Genomic DNA, 20,461 nt, shown 5'->3' with positions numbered 1-20,461 from the left:
TCAGATTTAAGTCTGACATAAAAGTAATCAGAAAACTGACAAGCATTATTCTGGAGATACTTATTCTGAGTATAGTCTTTCTTGAAATAACCAGTAATTTTCCACTTTCTCCACAGAAATATTATTTCAGTTTTGTTAAGATTCTCTCAAGGTTCACTTTTAAATAAAAATTACCTCCATGCATATTCCTCTCTACATATTACACCCTGACAACGCCTGTAATCTTAAGGTGATATTTATATACTGCAACAACTTTACTACAAAAACAAAACCACCACCACCACCACCTTGAATTAACACTACTCATTACCAACAAATTTATAATATCCTGAAACCCTACGGTAGCGAGCATTGCAGTGTAACTTTTCTTATAGCTCAATAATATCAAATTGTAAGTCCCATAAATGAAAGGCCAAGTTTCATTTCTATACTTAAGGAAACAAGGACTTTCAGAATCCTGAAATTTGAAAAGTCAGAGGCATATAAACCCAAATAAGTTTGACTTCACCTTTTTGATTAACAGAAGTTACAGTGAAGCTGCTTAATTGCTTTAAGCAGCTTCAAAGATAATGGAAACCAGAGACATCCACAAAATTTAAGATAAAGGTGCTAAAGATTCCATAGCAAGGTTGATTCTTAAAAGAAGTTATACACAGGACAGTATTTACATTTATCTGAAATGGTTCAAGAGAAATCCAAGATTAAAGATTTAATAATAATTTGGAGATAGGAGAAAGTCTTGGTATTTCACTATCAGACACAGAAAAAGCAGTTGACCACACAACTGTCCACATCACTCACTCACAATGTAAATGTTACCACTTTTCTTTTAAGGAAAAAAACAACAGAGTAACAAATCCTTTTTAAAGGATGGCCCTCTGTAGCTATGGAACTTAAAAAGTTAGTACTCCCTCTCACATATTGTAGTGAGTTCTGTAATTTTAAAAGATCAGTTTTTAACCATGAATCTTGCATATTCCTTAATTTTATTCTAAGTTACACGTTTTCTACATATAGCATGGCACTGGTACACAAAATAAAAGGTAAAATAGTGAAAAATCATGGGAATTGGCTGTATAATAAAAGACTTATTTACCATAAAACTAATTCCAGCTTTAGAACAGAATATTCTACTAAAACCTGGTTTTATCACTTCAGCAAGATTCTTCAATTTACACTACTTTACCTTTGCAGATTTTTCTTAGTGTTAGACACTCCATCTGCATTTTGCTTAATATAGTAAGCTTTTTTTTTAGGGGAATCTCATTCATTACTTTATAGGACAGATTTATACTCAACAGTGAAGGCATTCATTAAGCTTCATTAATAGAAACTGATGGAAGTTATCAAAAAATATTAAAGGTATTGTGCTAACCATTCTCAGAGACTGGAGACTTGGCCTCCTGCCTGCCCACCCCCTCCACCCCATTTCTGTTTTTCCTAAGCAGCTAACCATTCGACAGATACTCTGGAAGAATGCACTTTCAACAATTCAGGAGATTGAAGAAGAAGAAATACCAGTTATGAATGACCAAGTATGAAGCTAATGTATTTTCTTCCCACCAGCATCTACATACAATTCATCACGACACATCACCAGCTGCCTAATCACAATGCACTTACAATCAGAAGAATATTCTGCTTGTGATGTCTGTACAGCTGCCCCATCTGTTGACTGTTGTGTAGATGAGTTATTATCTGATTGCGCTTTGCGCACTAGTGCTGCAAGTGGATGATCAGGGTCTACTACCTTCAAAGGCTGTAAACATTTTGAGAATAGAAAGATTAAAATTTGAACTACGTATTTAAAGCATGATAGCATCAACCTGATTTGGAAAGCAAGTTTATCTAAGTTAATACACAACAATAATATTGTCCAAACACTGAAGTTACCATTTTTGTAGCTCTCACAGCAGAATCAACAACTACTTTAAAAATTAGTGGAAAACAAAAATATACTTTAAAGTGAACAGAAATTCATGACATCAAAAAAAAAGTGAGTATTACTCTTATTCATTTACTGCCAATGCTGGGACACAGGCACAGAACCTGACTTGTCTAATTATCAGACAGCAACACTGCCATTCCTCTGAAAGTCTCATGTGTGTACAATCATCAGTCATTCCATTATTCCATCACTGATCAAACTCAGAAAATAAAAACAACAAATCCAGCTACATTTACATTTAATGAATATTACATTCTGCTGAAATATTATTCGCTGAAACTATTACTTCATGTCAACATTTTATCTACTAAAATCTGAAAAGAAAACATTCTCAGCTTATATACAGAAGGCATTAAATATCTTAATCTTTTCAGCTTCGATACAGGTTTTGTGGGGGAAATGCTTGAGCGATGCCCTCAATACCAAAGGGCATCAAAAACAGAAATATAATTCTTTACAAATGGAAAAACAATTTATGTACTAGAAAAAAGGTAACTTGGCAGTTAACAAAACAAACTTAAATTACCAAGACAGAGTGGAAATAAAATCAAACCAACTTTGTTAGCAGAAAATCTTAACATTTGCATGTTAGAATTTCTGTGCTCATGAATCAGATGTTTTACACTGTAGAAAGTAATTTTATTAGGGTTGAGTACCTTCATGAGCTCTTCAAGCCTACTGCACTTTTTAGATGCAAAGAGACTTGGATGCAGATAATTTCCATCATCATCGTCATCGTCATCATCTTCTTCCTCAGATTTGACTCTCGAGTCTAAACAGAAGCAATGTCTAAGTTTTATTTGGGTTTGCTATGAATTTGTGTTGGGAGGGAAAGCTGGTACAGGATAAGCATGCATTCTTAAGAAACTACTGTTTTCATAAACGTGCTTATTCACAAAAACAGACATATAAGAAGATACTGCTAGTCATCAATAAAACTAAAGCTTAAGTGCACAGACCAACCCTCTGCTGGACTCGAGCTATGCAAGTATTTCTAAAAGCTCCAGGATCATAGCAGCTCTTTTATCTGAAAGCTTCCCAAAACAGTATTTTATTTTAAGAATCTCCTCCAATTTAAGCAAAATTTTGAATCACCACATCCATCTCAGCTGCAGGATAACTGCACTGCTATTGCAACACACCAAAACGATGTGGCTATTTTACAAAAAAAGACCAGCGCATGTTTCAATGATTCACATCCTGAAACCATCCATTTGACAAGCAACAACTTACGTTTCTTCTCGTCCGCTTTATTTTCAGAAGGAGCAGCATATCGTCCCTCTTTCATAGCCTTCTGAATGAATTTGTAGTAGGGATTGAGGTAGTGATCAAATCGCAAGAAGTCAAACTGGGAGTTGCGTGCTTGCTTGGCTTTCAGCATAATCTCAAACTGTGCTCCCTGCTTGCAGACAAAGTTTGCAGTTCGTTCTATAATTGCATGCATTTTTGCTGTTGGTGGCTGTGGGAGTAAAATAACATATATTTGTATTTTCATAAGCAGCTTGTGAAGCGAGTTAGAACTCCAGAGGGAATTAGAAAGAGCAGTAGTTCCCTGCCCCTCTTCTCCGCTTTCTCTAGCTACTCATTTTCATAATCAATTTCAACTAGTGAAAGCTTATCAGCACTAAAAGAAAAACAAACAGTCCTGATCTTCCCTAGCTGCTCTTTCATTTCCTTTTGCAAGATCTTCTCCCATCTGCACAACTATTTTTGCCACTGCACACAAAACAGTAAAGGGGAACAAATCCTGTCTGCGCTTGATGCAGCACAAAAATTATTTTAAGCCAGGATCATTCCATAGCCATACAGAGGCTTCTGGTGCAAGACAAGAGATGAGTTTCTTGAGGCAGCAGTGCCAACTTAAAGTGGCCCTACTATACAATACCTCAAGGTGCTCCGAAGACTCAACATGTATAGTCTTCTTCCCAACAGCTGTCTTTTATTCTGTTATCACTGAATGTGCAAATATTGTTTCCTAACTAGAAAAGCTTGTTACTACACATTTGCCTAGAAGGAACATGTCGCATCTTAAGACCAACATAAGAATTGTAATTCCTATGTGCTGTCACATTCCCATAAAGAGCCATTGAACACTTCAGCAATAAAAAGAAAATTAATACAGTCAAGCGGCATCCATGCATTTCCACTCTGAAATCTCATCTAAGGAGCACTGTTGTATAAAACCCAAGAAGTGAAAAGAGCAAGAATATAGTTAAAGAATGAACCTTGCCATTCACTGTCTTTAATTTCATACTCAGATAGCTCTGTTTTGTCTTGTGCTCAATAAACTGTAGAAACACATACTCTGTGTGCCTATAAAGATTTAAGTATCACATTAACGATTAGTTTTAGCTCTTCATTTTTATTGGTCTAGATACAGAAGTATGTTGCAAACCTCAGGAAACCTTTTTCAGAAGATTGGAAGCACATGAGACAGTGGTGTTCTATTCAGGGGAAAAAATATCTAAATGTGATCAAGCAGCACACTGTTAGCTGATTGGATCCCCTTCTAGAGGAACATGTTCAATATGGAAAATAATTACTTATTCCAAGTTTTAATTGTCCCTGTAAAGTACTACCAAAGATTATTTTAATTAGAGGCAATAAAGTTCTCCATAAACTAAAAACATTCTGTGCATTGCCAGTTTCACTATTCAATAATGTATCAAGTTCTCTCTTTCTACAGTTCTTACACAGAAACACAAAATACATTTAAGGCTGAGAGATTCACAAACAAAGCTGCAAATCAGCAAGGAAGCTCAAAAAAGACTGTATCTGAAATTACTATCTGGTCTTGAATTTGAAACTGAGATCACTGTAAGCTCTGGAAAACAGGCACTATAAATAATAATAATAATATGATTTTAATTGACTTCTAAGATTACCAGCACCACTGATCTACAAAACTTCAGAAAAATTTACAAAGTGAAAAACATTAAATGACAGACATGCAGATACTCCAGTTTGCTGTTTAATAAAGACACTAACCATTTAAACTGAGAACTGTTAGAACTTCTGAAAGTAACAGTACTTGCCAGAGCAGAGAAAAAACCCTTCTGAAAAATACCCCAATGACATAAGTGCTATCATCTAGTCAGATATTCTGTTCCAATCTTTAATTGGTATTGTAATTAGATGTTTTTCATGACCACGTCTGCCTTCCTTTAAGTTAGGCAACTATCCTCCAATCTTCAGTAAGCCTGGAAAGTAAGTCTTATGTTGCTTTTCAATATTCTCATCTGGAGAAAACAAAGCCATTTTCAATCTCTCCTTGTAAATTTAACTGATTATTTCCTCTTGCAGCCCATTTCTGTTCACTTCTTAAAATGCAATGATCAAGAACAGTCATCTTTGCCCATAATCCTTACATCAACAGTTTTAAGCAGTGGAAGAACTCCTGCATCCTTGACACAACTCTTGTATTTTAAGTTCCTGAGTGACATTACTGCTGCAGTTGGAGTTGCCATACACTGAACATTCTATTGCTCACTAGAGCCTCTGGATCTGTTTTGCAGTAGTACTGCCTAGGTACTTACATCATCATTTCACATTTGCAATTTGGATTGCTTTGTATTACAGGAAATATTTTATATCTGTCTTTATCAAACTGCACCTTGCAAGACTGTGAATAAAGTCTCCAAGTTAGCAAGCTGATTCTCAAAGTTCATCTTATTTCCACTGCACTGCAGTTTCTTCCCCAAAATCATTCAGAGTCCACAAGTGTCCTTCCCCTGACATGACCATCAACAAGTGCCGTGTCTTTTAACTTGAACGTTAATTAGCAATAAATTCAGGAGAGACCTAGACCACCCTGGTAGTTCCACAGATCAGCCACGTATTACACCTTTTCCAATCACTTGTGTATCAACATAATGGCAACAGAATTTCTGATTTATTTATCTCTCTCTCCTCCTCTCTTTTTTTTTTAATGGGTAGAGTGAGTAGTTTTTATTAAACATGCCTGTAAAACCCCACCAATAATTTACCAGACTTCTATCCTTCACAGTAATTGAACTACAAAATACAGAATAAATACATTCAATAGGAAAACCGATTGACAACATTCAGTTGAACTGAACAACAAATCAAGGCTGACAAAAAAAATATTCTCACAATTCCAAATCCAAGGTGAAGTATACCCTGTTTTCAGGTCTGCTGTCTAGATTTATTTTTTTTTAAATCAAAACCAAGTGTGTCCACATTTCCTTTCTGTTCATTTGAACATACTAGAGTTCAATAGCTGATTAATTACTTCAGTAAGCCCCACACTACATTCTGCAACTTACACGTAAAATATACCTTAAGTTTCAGAACAAAATTCAAGCAAAGCAGCTATCTAAAACAGCAAACATTCTTTCACCAGCAGTTACTTTTTGGAAACAGCATTCAAATGCTAAATAACCAGCTTCTCACTGAACGCTCAATGTTCTAACTCCAAGACTAAAGTAGAACTCATAATTTAAAGGCAATATTGTATAAAAATCTTCCCTGAACTCAAAAGTAGGTTTGTAAGCACTTCACTAACAAAATATATTGTAAGATTGTAAGGAAAAGTAGAGGAAGTAAAATTATAACAAGTTGTGCATTACATTTGTTATATAGCTCTTATTTCATATTAAAACCAGAACAGGATAAACATTTTCAATTAAAAGCCAATGAAGCAGAAAAACTCTTACACAAATACCCTGTGTTCACTATTAGTTATCCTAACAGAGTGCTTTGAAGCTTTACTGGTTGAGGTTATGAAGTTGAGAAGGCAGCCCAAATACAAATTAACACTTTCACCACCGCAATACAGGAGAAAGAGTACTATCCAGTTTCCCAGTATCTTCTACGAAACTTGAAATAAATTTTAAATCCTCATGGTTACAACTGTACTTAAGTAGGCAACTGTTCAGCTCCCTTCAAGAAAAATACACGTTTCAATTAAGTTTACAATTTACTATGTAGCAAATTCTCACAACATCACATGAAAGAAAGAGCTTCTACATGCTTATCCTTTCAAGTTATTTCAGAATTTGCTAGAAATAAACTATTGCTTTTCTTCTTGAATAGGCTAGTCTTAAACACAGTCCTTATATCAGATCACTTCCTACCCCCTTCAGATTGGGACTCAGTTAAAAAGAATCCAGAAAAAAATTTTGAACAAAAGCAATCATTTGGTTTGATGGTCCTTTACTTTTGGAATGTCAACCTTGACATCTCAGTAAGTATTCATCCCAAGAACAACTGCCTTTTTTCTGCATTACCTAAAATAATATCACAAGTGATACTGAATGCACTCACTATGAGACTGGAATAATTTCAGTGTGAAAAACTGTTCTATCGAGAGAATTGACAGCGTTCTATCAAGAGAGTTTATAGAAATTAAGAATTCAAGAAAGAACACTTGAAATTAAGCTACTATTTTAGAATAATTTAAGACATACCACACTAAAGTTAATGGGGAAAAAATAATAAATCAGTAAAGCACCATAAACTCCTAGAAAAATAACAGAAACGTAAGTTGCGCTAAATGTACACACATACCAGCTCCACATCAGAAGGTACGTTCAGTCCTGGAGGGGCAACAAAAGGTTCTTCATTTTCTTCTACATTTTCTGTCTGAGCTGTTTCTACAAGACATGACAGAATAAAATACTATAGGACAAAATACATCAACTACCCAAGTGCTAATAAAAATTTGTTTTAAAAAAAGTACATCTAAAAGGATATGCAATCAAGAAATTTATCAAATGAAACTATAATCACATAAGATCCAGGCTAAACAGGCCCAGCTCCCTCAGCCTTTCCCCACCAGGGAGATGCTCCAGCCCCGTCATCTGTGCAGTCCTCCGCTAGACCCTCTCCAGCAGCTCCCTGTCTCTCTTGCACTGGGGAGCCCAGCACTGGACACAGCGCTCCAGATGTGCCTCACCAGGGCAGAGCAGAGGGGGGGATCACCCCCCTGACCTGCTGGCCACGCTCCTCCTCATGCCCGGATCCCACTGGTCCCTTGGGCACACTGCTGGCCCACGGGCAACCTGCTGCCCACCAGAGCTTCCAGGTCCCTCTCTGCAGAGCTGCCTCCCAGCAGGCCAGCCCCAGCCTGTGCCGGTGTGTGGGGTTGTCCCTCTCCAGGGGCAGGACCTTACACTTTCCTTTGCTAAACCTTATTAGGTTGCTCTCCACCCAACTCGCCAGCCTGTCCAGGTCTTGCTGAACAGCAGCACACGCTTCTGTTGTACTTCCGTATCATCAGCAAACTTGCTGAGGGTACACAGTATCCCTTCATCCAGGTCACTGATGAGTAAGTTGAACAGGACTGGACCTAGTACTGACCCCTGGGATACACCAGGAGCGACAGACCTCCAGGTACTCTGTGCCGCTGATCACAGCCCTCTGAGCTCTACCATCCAGCCAGTTGTCAATCCACCTCACTGTCTACTCCTCCAACCCACACTTGGTCAGTTTACCTATGAGCATGTTATGGGAGACAGTGTCAAAAGCCCTGCTGACGTCAAGGCAGACAATATGCACCACGCTCCCTTTGTCTACCCAGACAGTCCTTCCACCATAGAAGGCTATTAGGTTGGTCAGGCATGACACCCCCTTGATGACTCCATGTTGACTACTCCTGATAAACTTCTTTTCCTGCACATGCTTAGAGATGACCTCCAGGATGAGCTGTTCCATCACCTTTCCAGGGATGGAGGTGAGGCTGACTGGCCTGCAGTTTCCTGGGTCCTCCTTCTTGCCCTTTTTGAAGACTGGAGTGACACTGCCTTTCCTCCAGTCTTTAGGCACCTCTCCTGTCCTCCATGACCTTTCAAAGATGACACAGAGCGGCTTAGCAATAATATTTGCCAGCTCCCTTAGCACTCAGGTGCATCCCGTCGGGGCCCATGGATTTGTGGGGGTCAAGTTTGCCTAAATGATCTCTAACACAATCCTCCTTGACCAAGGGAAAGTCTCCAGACTTTCTTGCCTCTAGGGCCTGGGATTCCTGCAGGCTGGCCTTAGCGTTAAAGACTGAAGCAAAGAAGGCATTCAGTAATTCCACCTCCTCTGTATCCTTTGTCACCAGGGCACCCACCTCACCCAGCAGCGTATTATTCTATAAATCTCATCATTCTTGGTAAGAAAAACAAAAGTGAGGCAACCCAGACACAACTTGAACTCACAGCTCTCTTACCAAATGAAGCGGGACTTTTTATTTATTCCTTATATACTTGATCAAAGGTAGATTCTGTAACATTATGGCACATTGTCAGAATCTTGCAAAGGCTTCCTACAATACAGACAGCCTTTAAGGTTTGACAGATTCCGGTTTTAGTGACCAACAGAGAGAGGGCATTCACCTTTTTAATCACTATGCAGTAGAGAAAGACAGGGGAGCAAAAGTACAAACATGTTCTTCCCTATCACCTCCAATTTTTCAGTAGGCTTTTCCCTCTATATACGCAGATCCACACAACATGAAATACACCCCTATGACAAGAAGCACTCAAAAAACGTGCTGTAGCAGCACTTAAGCACATCAAGAGCAAAGTCTGCAAAAACTCTGTAACGCAGTTCCATAAAAACTTTCCTGAAATGCTTCAAGATTTTTAACTTGCATTTTAATGTAACACACATTTTCAACCTTCAACTGCAAGTGAGAGACAGGGGTGCTATGTTCTTCATCTCAATCCCTCCTATTTTTACCCCTTACCTCTTTGTTTTGCAGGCTGATGCTCCTCCTCCTCAGTGGGTTCTGAAGGGTCATAATAATCACTTCCATAACGGAATCCCACTGCATTATAGGTACCATCCTCTGCCAAAGCTTCACTCAGTCTTTTATATTCCTCCTCTTGAACAAAAATGCAATTACCGATCATTAGAACACATTTAAAAGCTAATTTATTTTTTTTTAAAAAAAGTATAATATATCTTACTTTAGTTTTTAAATGAGAAGTTTTCATCTAATCATTTTAGCTTTGATTTAAAACTGAATAGAAAAAGACAGCATGTACATATGCTGACCATTTCTTCCTGAAGAGATAAAGGCTGCGGGTTAAAACATTCTAATGTAATTATGCATACAAAAGCACAGAATTTCATTTAAGAACACTAAAAATGAAGCAGAATGTGTTTATTGGGGGGGGGGGGGGGTTGGGTCTGAAATCCCAGTCTGCCCTCAGAATCTGGCCAATTTCTCTGTGGATCTATTTTTAAACTATCCTGAGGTCCTCTCACATACGCAAAGACTCCTGTTTTTCGAATCCACTGGGTACTGTCAAGATAACATCAGAAAAAGAGAGTATAAAATTAGGAGTAAATTTAATTTCATAATTATTTATTTAAACATGTGCTAAACTCGGGAAGTTTCCTTGAGCAATACCTTGCCTCGCCTCCTCCTCAAGCAAGTCCGTATGCAAGGCTAAATACCTCTCTTCATCACAGAGGGCTTCTATTCTAGCTTCCTCTTCAGACAATTGATAATCTCTGTTCCACGTGGAATATTCAGCATCATATTCAGAAAGGTCATGTAGGTGACCACGCCCATCGTACCTGCAAGATGAAACAGCTGGTCAATGCAAAAAACTTAGGGCTTGTGTTTATGCGACTACTTAAATACTTACCCATTAAAAATGAAAAAAAAAACCACAAACTTATACATTAAAGCATACTTCCTTTTAGAAGTTACGTTTAATTTTGCTAATCATTTGTCACCAACTATTGAAAATTTGTTTAATAGTCTACATTCCTCTCAAATAATAAATTATTACGATTAAAGGCAAAGGTATCCTTTAATAGTTTAAGTGGGATCCATTTCCTTAACAGCTCTTACCGTACGTGCTTCAACCAACCAATCAATGTCACTTGCAAAATACGTTTTTCTGCAAAGTCAAATAGCTTACATTCACACAAACCCGAATACATAAATACCTATCCGTAAGAACCAAACGGTCGAAATTTCCTCGCTTCTTTCTGCTAGTCCCGAACTCTCAGGAGATATCTTCACCATAGAAACTTGCGTCCATTGGAGGTAAAATCATGGCTAGGCTCGGCCCCTAGCCATTTGGCTGAGGAAATAAGTTCTGGGTTATGTGATAGAGAGACACACATACATAGGAACAGTAACATATACATGCAATTTAAGGAGGTTCACCGTAAAAACGGCAAAGATCAATGACGTACAGTTCCTTTCTACTATGCAGAAATAATCTTATTTGCAGGAAAAGCACTGCATTGGGATAATGTTTATGCATCAGTAAGAGAAACTGATTAAAAAGTAAAGTGACAGTAAACTCGACTCCGCTGAGGTGTCTTCCCACACACAACTCTTGACTTGTGCCAACTTGCTAGACCAAAACCAAAGAAAGTAAGTATTCTCATAGCAAAAAGTTAATGAAACACGTAGGTCTGGTTAATCAAGTTCTGTCCACAGGCAAACTTCAACCCATGTCTTCTCATAGCAATACGCTTTTCTTAAAATGGTGAAAATGAGGACTTCCTGCTGCTGGAGATGAAAAGAATCTAAGCTTCCAAAGCAGTTTATAAGATTAGTAATTGCAAGCTACCTTAACTTACAAATGTAATGTTATTTAGATTTTTCCATATTATATGCACATACATGCACATACTTAGGTTTTGCTCCCCGCAATTTCTGTAACACCTGTAAATTGGGTTACTGCTGCACAGGACCACAAAAATAGCCTGTACCTATTAATGAAGTCTGTCACGAAAGTGATCTGGATTAGAAGTGTGCATTGTAACACTTCTATTCTCATATAAGAAAGAAATTAAATACAGCTACAAATATTTATGGTAGCTTTTTTCATGTCTTTGTGTTTATTCCTATTTAACAAATTAATTTTAATCATAAAAATAATTAAAGGCATAAACCCCAAAGTAGCGCAAGGGCATTTCTTTCTTTTCCAGTCTTATGGAAAGAAATGGAAAGACCTCCCCTTACTGATAGTAGTTCCAAGCCAAACACAGTTGTTAAAACAAAGCAAGAAAAATCATGTATAGCACCAAAGCAATGATGAAATTGAGGGAACAAATATCTATAGTATGTCATGTGATCCTTTTCAAACCAAAATCCTTCCATCTTTCCCACTGAGGTTTTCAGGGTCAGCCATAACTCTTAAATTGCACTTTCAGCGCTCCACTCAAATATATCCAACCTGACCTCCCATTTTCCCCCCTCCCCAGGAAAACGTTCAAACAATTTATTCTGAATGAATTTATTTCTAAATCCCACCCTGCACTGCTGAAACAACTTAAGAGACCAGAAGAAACATCAATACAGATTCTGTTATCCTCTCTGGCCATGAACCTGTGGCTCCTGCAAAACAACCAAAACCGCCGCCTCAACATAAAATTTGAAAAGCAAGCACCCAAAATCAAAGCCATTCTGCCTAAGAGAGTGAATCACGGCACACGGAAAAAGTTATTAGGTCAAGAACTGCTTTTGGGGTATCCCACTAACGGCCTGCAGCCAGATTACATAGGAGAAATAAGAAAAGTCCATTTCCCCTAAGGTGGATAAATAACCTTCCACTCCGCACATCGCTTAAGCTCTCACTTACAGAGCGTTATAAAGTGCCTAACAAACATTCCCATGCAATAAGGCTCCCTTGGTTTCCAAGTGAGAAAAGATGATGTTTCTGGTTTGCATTGAAAAGGAACAGATCATTCCCACTCTCCACTCCACCCTATACACCCTACCCTGACAAGTGGAGCGGAAAGACCCACACACACAGACTGCCAGAAGGAGGGGAACCTCCCAACACTGCCAGAGCGGGGAACCCCAAGTTCCCGCTGCCAGGGGGGCGGCCCTGCAGCGTTACAAAAGCAGCACTGGAAGCACTCTACCAGGAGGAGCTGCCCTCCAACTCTGCCACTGAAGAAGATCCCCACACGTCTGCCAGAGAAAGCCCTTTGTTCATCCCCCGCCCTCACCTGCCCACAGCACAAGGGGAGGAACAGAAAGAGGCTATAACAGGAGATCTCGCAGCAGTCTGGGGGTTGTGTTACACCGACCTATCGATCATGATCTTGGGGTCTCCCATCCAAGGAATAAGATGTCGCCCCTGCTCCTGGTACTGAGCCTTCTCATCATCTCGAAACAGCTTGCAGGCATAGCCGAACACCAGCAGCTCCACACGGCTATTCCCACCTCCACCTCCTCCTCCACCTCCTCCGGGGGGCCCGGGGACCGCTCCCCCGCCTGACAACAACATTAGGGGCGGCGGGCCTGCTTCTTCTGCAGTCCGTCGAGAACCTCCGACCCCTCCGTACATCACCAGGGGATGCAGCGAGGAGGAGGAAACTCGCAGTAACAACGACTGTCCGAGAAGCGAGTCCCCCAGAAGGCCGGGCCCGCACTAAACTCTCCAGCTCCAGAGCACCACAGTCGCCATCACCTGAAACAAAATGGCGAGCCTTCCGCTTCCGCTAGCGGAGCGGAGGCTCGGCTGGCTTCCGGCACCGCGCAGATTCGCCCTCGGTTTCGGGAGCCTGAGGGCGACGTGAAAGGGCGGCGCGGCTCCGCGTCCCGGCGGGGCAGGCGGCGGCCCGCGACAACAGCCGGGCAACACGGAGGGGCTGTGACGCCGCGGGTGTGACGAAAGTGCGGAACGCAGGAACGGGGCGGAGCCGGGGGGCGGGGCGGAGCCGGGGGGGCGGGGCGGAGCCGGGGCGGGGCGGAGCCGGGGGGCGGGGCGGCCCCTCTGAGGCGCTCGGCGTGCCTGAGGAGGATCGCGGGCTCTCGCTGCTGCCTCGGGGCTGGTGAGGGGCCTGGGGTGCTTTCCCCGCTAAAATGCCTATGTGGAACTTTAAAAAAGGAGGGAGGGGCCGGAGGCTCTGCGCAGGGTAGGGATTCGTGGCTTCCGACGTTTGTCGCGCTGCTGAGGGGCCCCACAGGGGCCTGATGGCGGGAGTTGCCGGTGAGGCGGGCGGCGATGGAGAGCCCAAGGAGACGGAGGCGCCCGGCCCGCCCGAGGAGGCGCCCGGCGCCGTTCCCCTCAGGCCGCCCCTGGGGAGCTCGCTGGGGGAGGGCCCGGTCAGCCAAGGTGGGAGGGCTGAGGTGCTAAGGAAAGTTTTTTCCAAAAAATTTATAAAATAAACTTTCTTTGTTAAAATTGTGTACTCTGGACTGAAATTCTCAGTATCATTTACCTCAGATTTAGGATTTTCATCACTCTTTCAGGAAGTGTAAAGAACCATTTTGTGTGGTGTATAATACAGGTCTGTCAGGAAGCCCCTGTGGGAGCGAGGCCAGCGCCCTGGTGATGGGGGGTTTGGGCACCCGTAAATACAGGCAGAGCTGCCGGGGGTTTTGTGGGTAACTTACTGGTATCATTGTATACAAAGGAACAAAATATGTGAAGTAGCATGAGAAAAGTCATGCGCGAGCACTGGAAAAGAGATTAATAGCTTGTGTTAGCATTTAGAAATACCTGCTACCATGCAAACTTGGTGGAGGAGGAATCTGGAAACTTGCTTGGATGCTCCTTTACTCATCTGCAGTCATGAAATTGAAAACAGTATGTGGTGTTTCCACAGTATCTTTCAAAGTGAACAACAAAATCTGAGTAAACTTTGTAATGCTGCTTTTGGGTAATAGTGATGTATATACAGTTCCACCTGCTGCTCCATGTCCTAGAAAAGATGGTTAAAAATCTTCCGGAGTGAACATATGTGACCTTTGCAACAAATATATGGAAGTTTCCGGTAACTCTGATACTTCAAAGCTCTTAGTAAACAAATCTGCTAAACGTAGATGCTTCAGACATATCTTACTGGTTTACAAAAATAATGACTTGAGTTGTTTGATGAAGTTCTAAGAGTAACACTCACCTTTGAGAAACTAAATAAAGACCTGAACACCAAGGATACAGGTGAGAACACTCGATCATTGTGCAAAAGTTTTATACCAACTGGGAAACATTTGGAGTAAAGAGAAGAACAGGAGAAAACAATAGAAAGAACTCCAAGAAAAAAAAAATGACGTTTTTTCTGGAGTGTATGATAAAGCAATATGTGGTGAGGATTTTGTGCCTTCCTTAGTCTTCTGATAATGCAAAGGATTCAGCAAAAAGATAGTATGGCACAGAAGTGGCTTTATGCAGTTGAAGTGGCGGTGTAATAAGATAACTTCAGATTATTTTACCAGGATATCAGCATTTGAGACAAAGGACGTGAACTGTGCATGAGTCAGATGAATGACAAAAATTGAAATCTTAGTTAAAAGAATGCAATTAGAGAAAGATGGAGGGAGTATTTTAATGATCTCTTTAATGGTGAAATGGATAAAGGCGAACAAACAGCAATTTTCTAGCCAGCTGAGCCATTTGTAGAAGAACCAAGAGGCAACAGAACACCCAGGAACAATAAAGCACCAGGTATTGATAATGTTCCCACTGAATTATTAAGAACGGGAAGGGATAAGACTTTAAAAAGTAATTTGTGTTTGGTGGTTTGAAAATAATGTAAAGAAATGGAAAAGGAGAACCACGCATCTGTTTTTGAGAAAGGGGACAGTGTGAAACCTGAGGCCTGGGGCAGCACCTTGCTGTTTGTTACAGCATGTGGTGTTCTAGGCTGTTCACGTGTAATTAGCCTGTAAACAGAAGAGGGATTAAGAGAAGTTTCTGGAACGACTAGAGCACAACAGTTACCTTCAGATTATTGAGTACCTGAGGAAAAAAGGTAGGATGGTGAGCAGACCACATACAGGGATCTTTGATGTATTTAAGAAAGCATGTCATAACGCATTATGAATTTGCATTGCAATAAAAAAGCACCCATCCTATGATCCCAGTATGTGTAAAAAACTAAACTTTTTATCCATTATTTTTAGTGTTTTTTACTGTACACCATCATCGGGAAGGAAACTTGGTGCTAATTGTAATATAGGGTATGCTTTTTTTACCATGTTTAAAGACAAATCCAACTTTACTAATAAGAAAAAATACTCTGAAATTACTATAGACAGAAGTCTATATGTGTTTATATATATAGATATATTATGTGTATATAGTTCTAAAGTCTTTATGTGGTAGGATGCTCATGCTGTTTCATTCAGACCCTTGATTAGTCCTAGCTGTCCTGGCTATGATGAGAAGAGGCTAGCTGTAACAGGAAAAATTTGCAAAATTAGTATTTCTCAGTCTCCCGCTCTTTTTTGATTTTGCTGTAGGTAGGAAAGCAAGTAAAAACAAGCCTTTTTTTCCTAGGTGTATACCAGTCTTTTCTTCTCTATCTTAATGGAAATCTAGTCATCTAGTATTGTTTTGCAGTTTATCTTTAGCTAAAAGTGTGCAATAACATTTATTTTTTAGTTCTGAAGTAGTTTTGAAAGAAAAGTATGTTGTGCTGATTCTAAAGTAAAATACTATTTATATCATGTTTCAGCTGTATAAAGAAATATTCAGCATACCAAAAGAATGTGTCAAATGTTATTCCAAGCACACAGGCGATACGAAATCTGAAGCTCTGGGGTTAGGGACTCTGCAGAACACGAAGCATGGGATAGGTAAGCAGTTCAGTAGAGAAACATGGAATTTTTTGTTAATTAAGAAGCTATAATTTGGGAGAGGGTTTTGATATAAATTCAAAGAACAGGCTTGTATTCTTCTGTATTGGTTGTAAGGGGACAAAACTATATATGAGAGTGCTACCATAAAAGATTTAAATGATCAGCGCAAGTGTGATGTTTTATGTAGTAAAAATACAAAGCTTGCGTATCACTATATTAATCCTGACATTAGCACTCTCAAACTATTGAAGAAGGTTTGTTATTTTTGTAGAAAATGCTCTGCTTAGTCAAGCTGGAGCCAAGAGCTAAGTTTGTTTCTTGGTCATCATTTGTTCATTATGGAACTTGGCATGAAACCGCACTGCCGTCAGACTTTATTTTATCTCAGTGGTGTCTTTTAACAAAAGAGCTGCTGTGTTCTTTAGGGAGGGATGCACAGAACCTGCAAGGTTTTCTTGAACACTGGAATTGTACATAATTATTCTCTTAAAGAAGATATTCTCTAAATTGTCATGACTTTTTGAGCAGATTTTATTGTTATTTCTGGCATTACTGTAGCATACACATATAAAACATATGGTAATTCCAATCCAATTGAAGTGGAATCACATTTTAAATACAGAATTGCTGTCTAACAGTAGCTAGGTAAACAATTTATCAGTATCTTACTGACTGCAGTATGTAGCTAGCTGCATTAATGACTAGGTGAAGAGTAGTGGTTAAGGATTTCTAGCTCTTTTTAATTATAAGCTTGCTGTAATTCATGGAGATGCTCACTTCATACCTAGAGAGTTACTTACCTCTTTATGAATTTATAAATTGTATAAAGATGCTATTTACCTCTTTAAAAAATGAGGTAAAATCCCCTCTTTTCTTTTTAGCATGGTGTTTTTGTCTATTGAACACCTTATTCTGGCAAGTTATACAGATACACCATGTATCCTTTGGTAGCTTTGTTTTGTTTGGGGTTTGTGTATGTATTTCACAGCCTGTGAATTTCTATGACTAATTATTTGATTATTGTCTTTAGGCCAGAGGACTCCTTTATTGAGGGTGGTTGTAAGACGCAAAAATGCATTAAATATAACACAAAAAACACACAAAGCTTGTTCCTTTTCTGTTCTCTTTGCTTTCTCTTTTCTTTATTCAAAACCATCTTCACTGTAGTAGTTTGTAAGGCGTTTTATTACTGTGTGCTTGAAAAGGGTAAATTAAAGCTTATGAGTAGCACTAACAATCAATATTGGATTTGCTCTTGAATTCTCTTATAGCAGTAGCTTTGTTTTCTTACAGTTTTTCCCAAAAAAAGTGCTTGTGTATGAGACATTTTCACTGTGCTATAAGCAATTTCTGTTACTGTACGGAAGACTCGGAGAAAATGAAGTAGTCTTAAAATATAATCAGTTTATAATTAATCAAATTCTTTACATTCAGGTTTCATCATAGATTTTCTTTTGTTGTTACTGTAGAAACTGACAACACAAGTTCCATAAGGAATGTTGTGCTTTTGTTTGCCAAGTGTAGTATCACTGAATAGTAACTTACATTGGTTTGGTTTGGTTTTGTTTTAAGTAATAGTCTGTCTTGCAGATCAAGTAATGAAAATTAACTGCTACTTTGTAGGCAGTACTGATGTGTTTGAGAGCAACCTTCAAAGCTGATAGTGTATCTGTCCTCTGGGCAGGGAGATTTTACACAAAATTTTATTTAATCTCCTTTTAGCCGTTAAGAGGAGTCCTCTCCACAAAAGAAGAGAAGGTTATAGCTGAGCTGGTATACTGCATACAGAAAGTAGACTTATTTTTCCTGTGAGCGGTACCATTTGTCTAATGGTGTGATAGCATTCCTACCAAAACCTTGACAATCATTAATCTGCTGCTTGAAGACAACACTACTTGATAAAGAAGTAAATGCTTTCTGCTTTTTTTGTTTGTTTCGGTTTTGGGTTTTTTTGTATGTTACATCACTGGGAATATGCAAATATCAAAAGGTCAAAGTCTGCCCTTGTGTAACTCTGTATTAAAGCCACTGTTATTTATTTATAACAGTAGCATGCTTAAAGAACCCAAGACAGATTCATTAGCTTTAATGGATTGTAAGACAATATTTATTACTAATAATAACAAGGAAATACAGATAATTAATGACTGTCATTTTTTATGAGAAAATGAATGTAGAAGCTAGGGAAAGGCTTACTTGCAAACTTCATGGCTCTGGCAATTCGTTGTGGGTTTTGGGTTTTCTTTTTTGCAAATGAAGTAAGCATTGTTCTTCAGCAGCCACTGTGTTTTTAAGACTTCTCTCTCAAATGATGCTAAAGCACTCCTGGCCCTCTATGTGCTTTAGAGAAATCAATACTGCACTCTTGTGTGGAAATAATTACTGAAGATTTAGGCTGGGTAGACTGCTAATCATTCCTAGAGGAAAAAGGTGGAGCAGCAACAGTTTATATTGTCTGTTAGCATCTTTAATGTTCTATGATCTTCTGTTCTACAGAATTATTTTTTTGAAGATTTTCATTCTATTCACACTTAATTTTTAAATGCTTTACCAAAAATTAGAAATTCAATGTTGAAAAATTTCATAGAGAGGAGACATCAGAGAAGCCTTTAAGTCTCCCATGGCAGGGGCTATGCTGGGTAGTGATCTTGTTTTGGTTTTAATGCTGATAGTTGAATGTCAATAAACTTAGTTCCTTGGTACCTTTAATCCATAAGAAGAGACACAGGAATGTGTAAAAATAAAAGTGATTAAATAAACCACCAAAAATTATTCCCCCCTCCCCACTTTGTCATACTGTTTGTGAACATATTGGAGTATGCTTTACTATCTTTTAATTTTGGGTTTTTTTTGTTGTTTGCCTCTCAATTACTTTCCAATTCTTGTGGATGTTCACAAAGAGCAATTTCATAGGTCTGTTAATCTATATGTGCAGCAAGTCATGTGCTTGCTAGACTGCTATTCATGTCAGTGGGGATTTTGTTAATCCATACTGGGAAGCAGAACATTCAGCCCATATTGTAGGATGTGAACCTTGAATACAATTATGATTTGCTTAGGTTTTATGGAAAATGAACTTAAAGTTTGACTAGGTTGAGCTGTTATGTTGATTGTTGTCCAACAGAAATCAACATCACTGCACCTCTGTGTGTGGGTGAGGGGGAGAGAAGTTGTCTTCCGAAAGGTTTACGTTCAGGATTGCTAATGGAGTCTGACTAGGCTGCAAGAACAACATGGACTGTCTGTCTAGTAAGCCTGTAGGCAGAAATGTTGCTATCAGGCCCTTGATAGCATGCATAAAATCATGTAATCATACTAACTTAGGAGTAAAAGTTGCTCCAACTGTGATATTTCATACGTGCTTTTTTATTAGATCTCACTGTAGCAAGATTTTTAAGTCTAAAATATTTGAAAAATGCTTCTTGAAATAAATCTTTCTTTGAGTCAGGATATAACCTTAAAAAATTGTAACTTTGGGGTAGACAGCTTACAAATCAAAGCAGACTGCAATTTACCTAGCAGTTATGTAGCTGAGTAATAGTTTGTCGGGAGTGTGAAAGCAGTCACTGACAGACATGTTAACCCAGGGCCAGATGGCACAGTGGGACATATAGACTGCATGCTGTTGCTTATGGCTCTCTGCATCTTGAAGTTGACTATTGTGCAAAGACCTCTGGCAACACTGCCTTTCTGTAAGGCTACGTGATTCACAGAGATGCCAAGCAAGAAGGCTCAAGTGCCTTCAAATTGATATTGCCAGTTTGAGTAATCAAATCCAGTTAATTCTTCCCTCTAAGACTTCAAAAATTTTTTGACAAAAAATCTTGGTTTTTGTTTCAGTGTTCAATGTTTGGCTTCCAAATGTCTCAGCAGTGTCAAGTGTTACACTCAACAGCTGGTGCTTTCAGAGTGTGCTATACACTGTGCCTTCAAATCAGTCAATGTAAAGCCATATGTAATCTGCCAGTTTTTTCATGGTTTTTTTTTTCTCTAGTGCAACT

At 39.2% G+C, this 20,461-nt stretch overlaps 1 protein-coding gene across 5 annotated transcripts in view; it reads right to left on the bottom strand.

The window, feature by feature from the left end:
• Positions 1-13,527, bottom strand: part of LOC121091788 (splicing factor SWAP) — a 49,473-nt gene extending 35,946 nt beyond the window's left edge. The window contains exons 1-7 of one of the 5 annotated variants that reach the window (XM_040602011.1): positions 12,962-13,527; positions 10,311-10,480; positions 9,642-9,779; positions 7,478-7,563; positions 3,182-3,407; positions 2,605-2,720; positions 1,624-1,759 (exon numbers count right to left, since the gene is read on the bottom strand). In XM_040602011.1, coding sequence (XP_040457945.1) covers positions 1,624-1,759; positions 2,605-2,720; positions 3,182-3,407; positions 7,478-7,563; positions 9,642-9,779; positions 10,311-10,480; positions 12,962-13,221 — 1,132 coding nt within the window. In that variant the 5' untranslated portion in view covers positions 13,222-13,527. Of the gene's footprint in view, positions 1-1,623; positions 1,760-2,604; positions 2,721-3,181; positions 3,408-7,477; positions 7,564-9,641; positions 9,780-10,310 lie in introns of all 5 variants that reach the window. The other 4 variants (XM_040601975.1, XM_040601983.1, XM_040601991.1 and 1 more) reach the window with 4 other exon arrangements.
• Between the last annotated feature and the right edge of the window lie 6,934 nt (positions 13,528-20,461).

The sequence above is a fragment of the Falco naumanni genome, chromosome 1 (assembly GCF_017639655.2).
Source record: "Falco naumanni isolate bFalNau1 chromosome 1, bFalNau1.pat, whole genome shotgun sequence".
In the NCBI taxonomy this organism is placed as follows: Eukaryota; Metazoa; Chordata; class Aves; order Falconiformes; family Falconidae; genus Falco; species Falco naumanni.
This window is presented reverse-complemented; position numbering and strand designations above follow the sequence as displayed.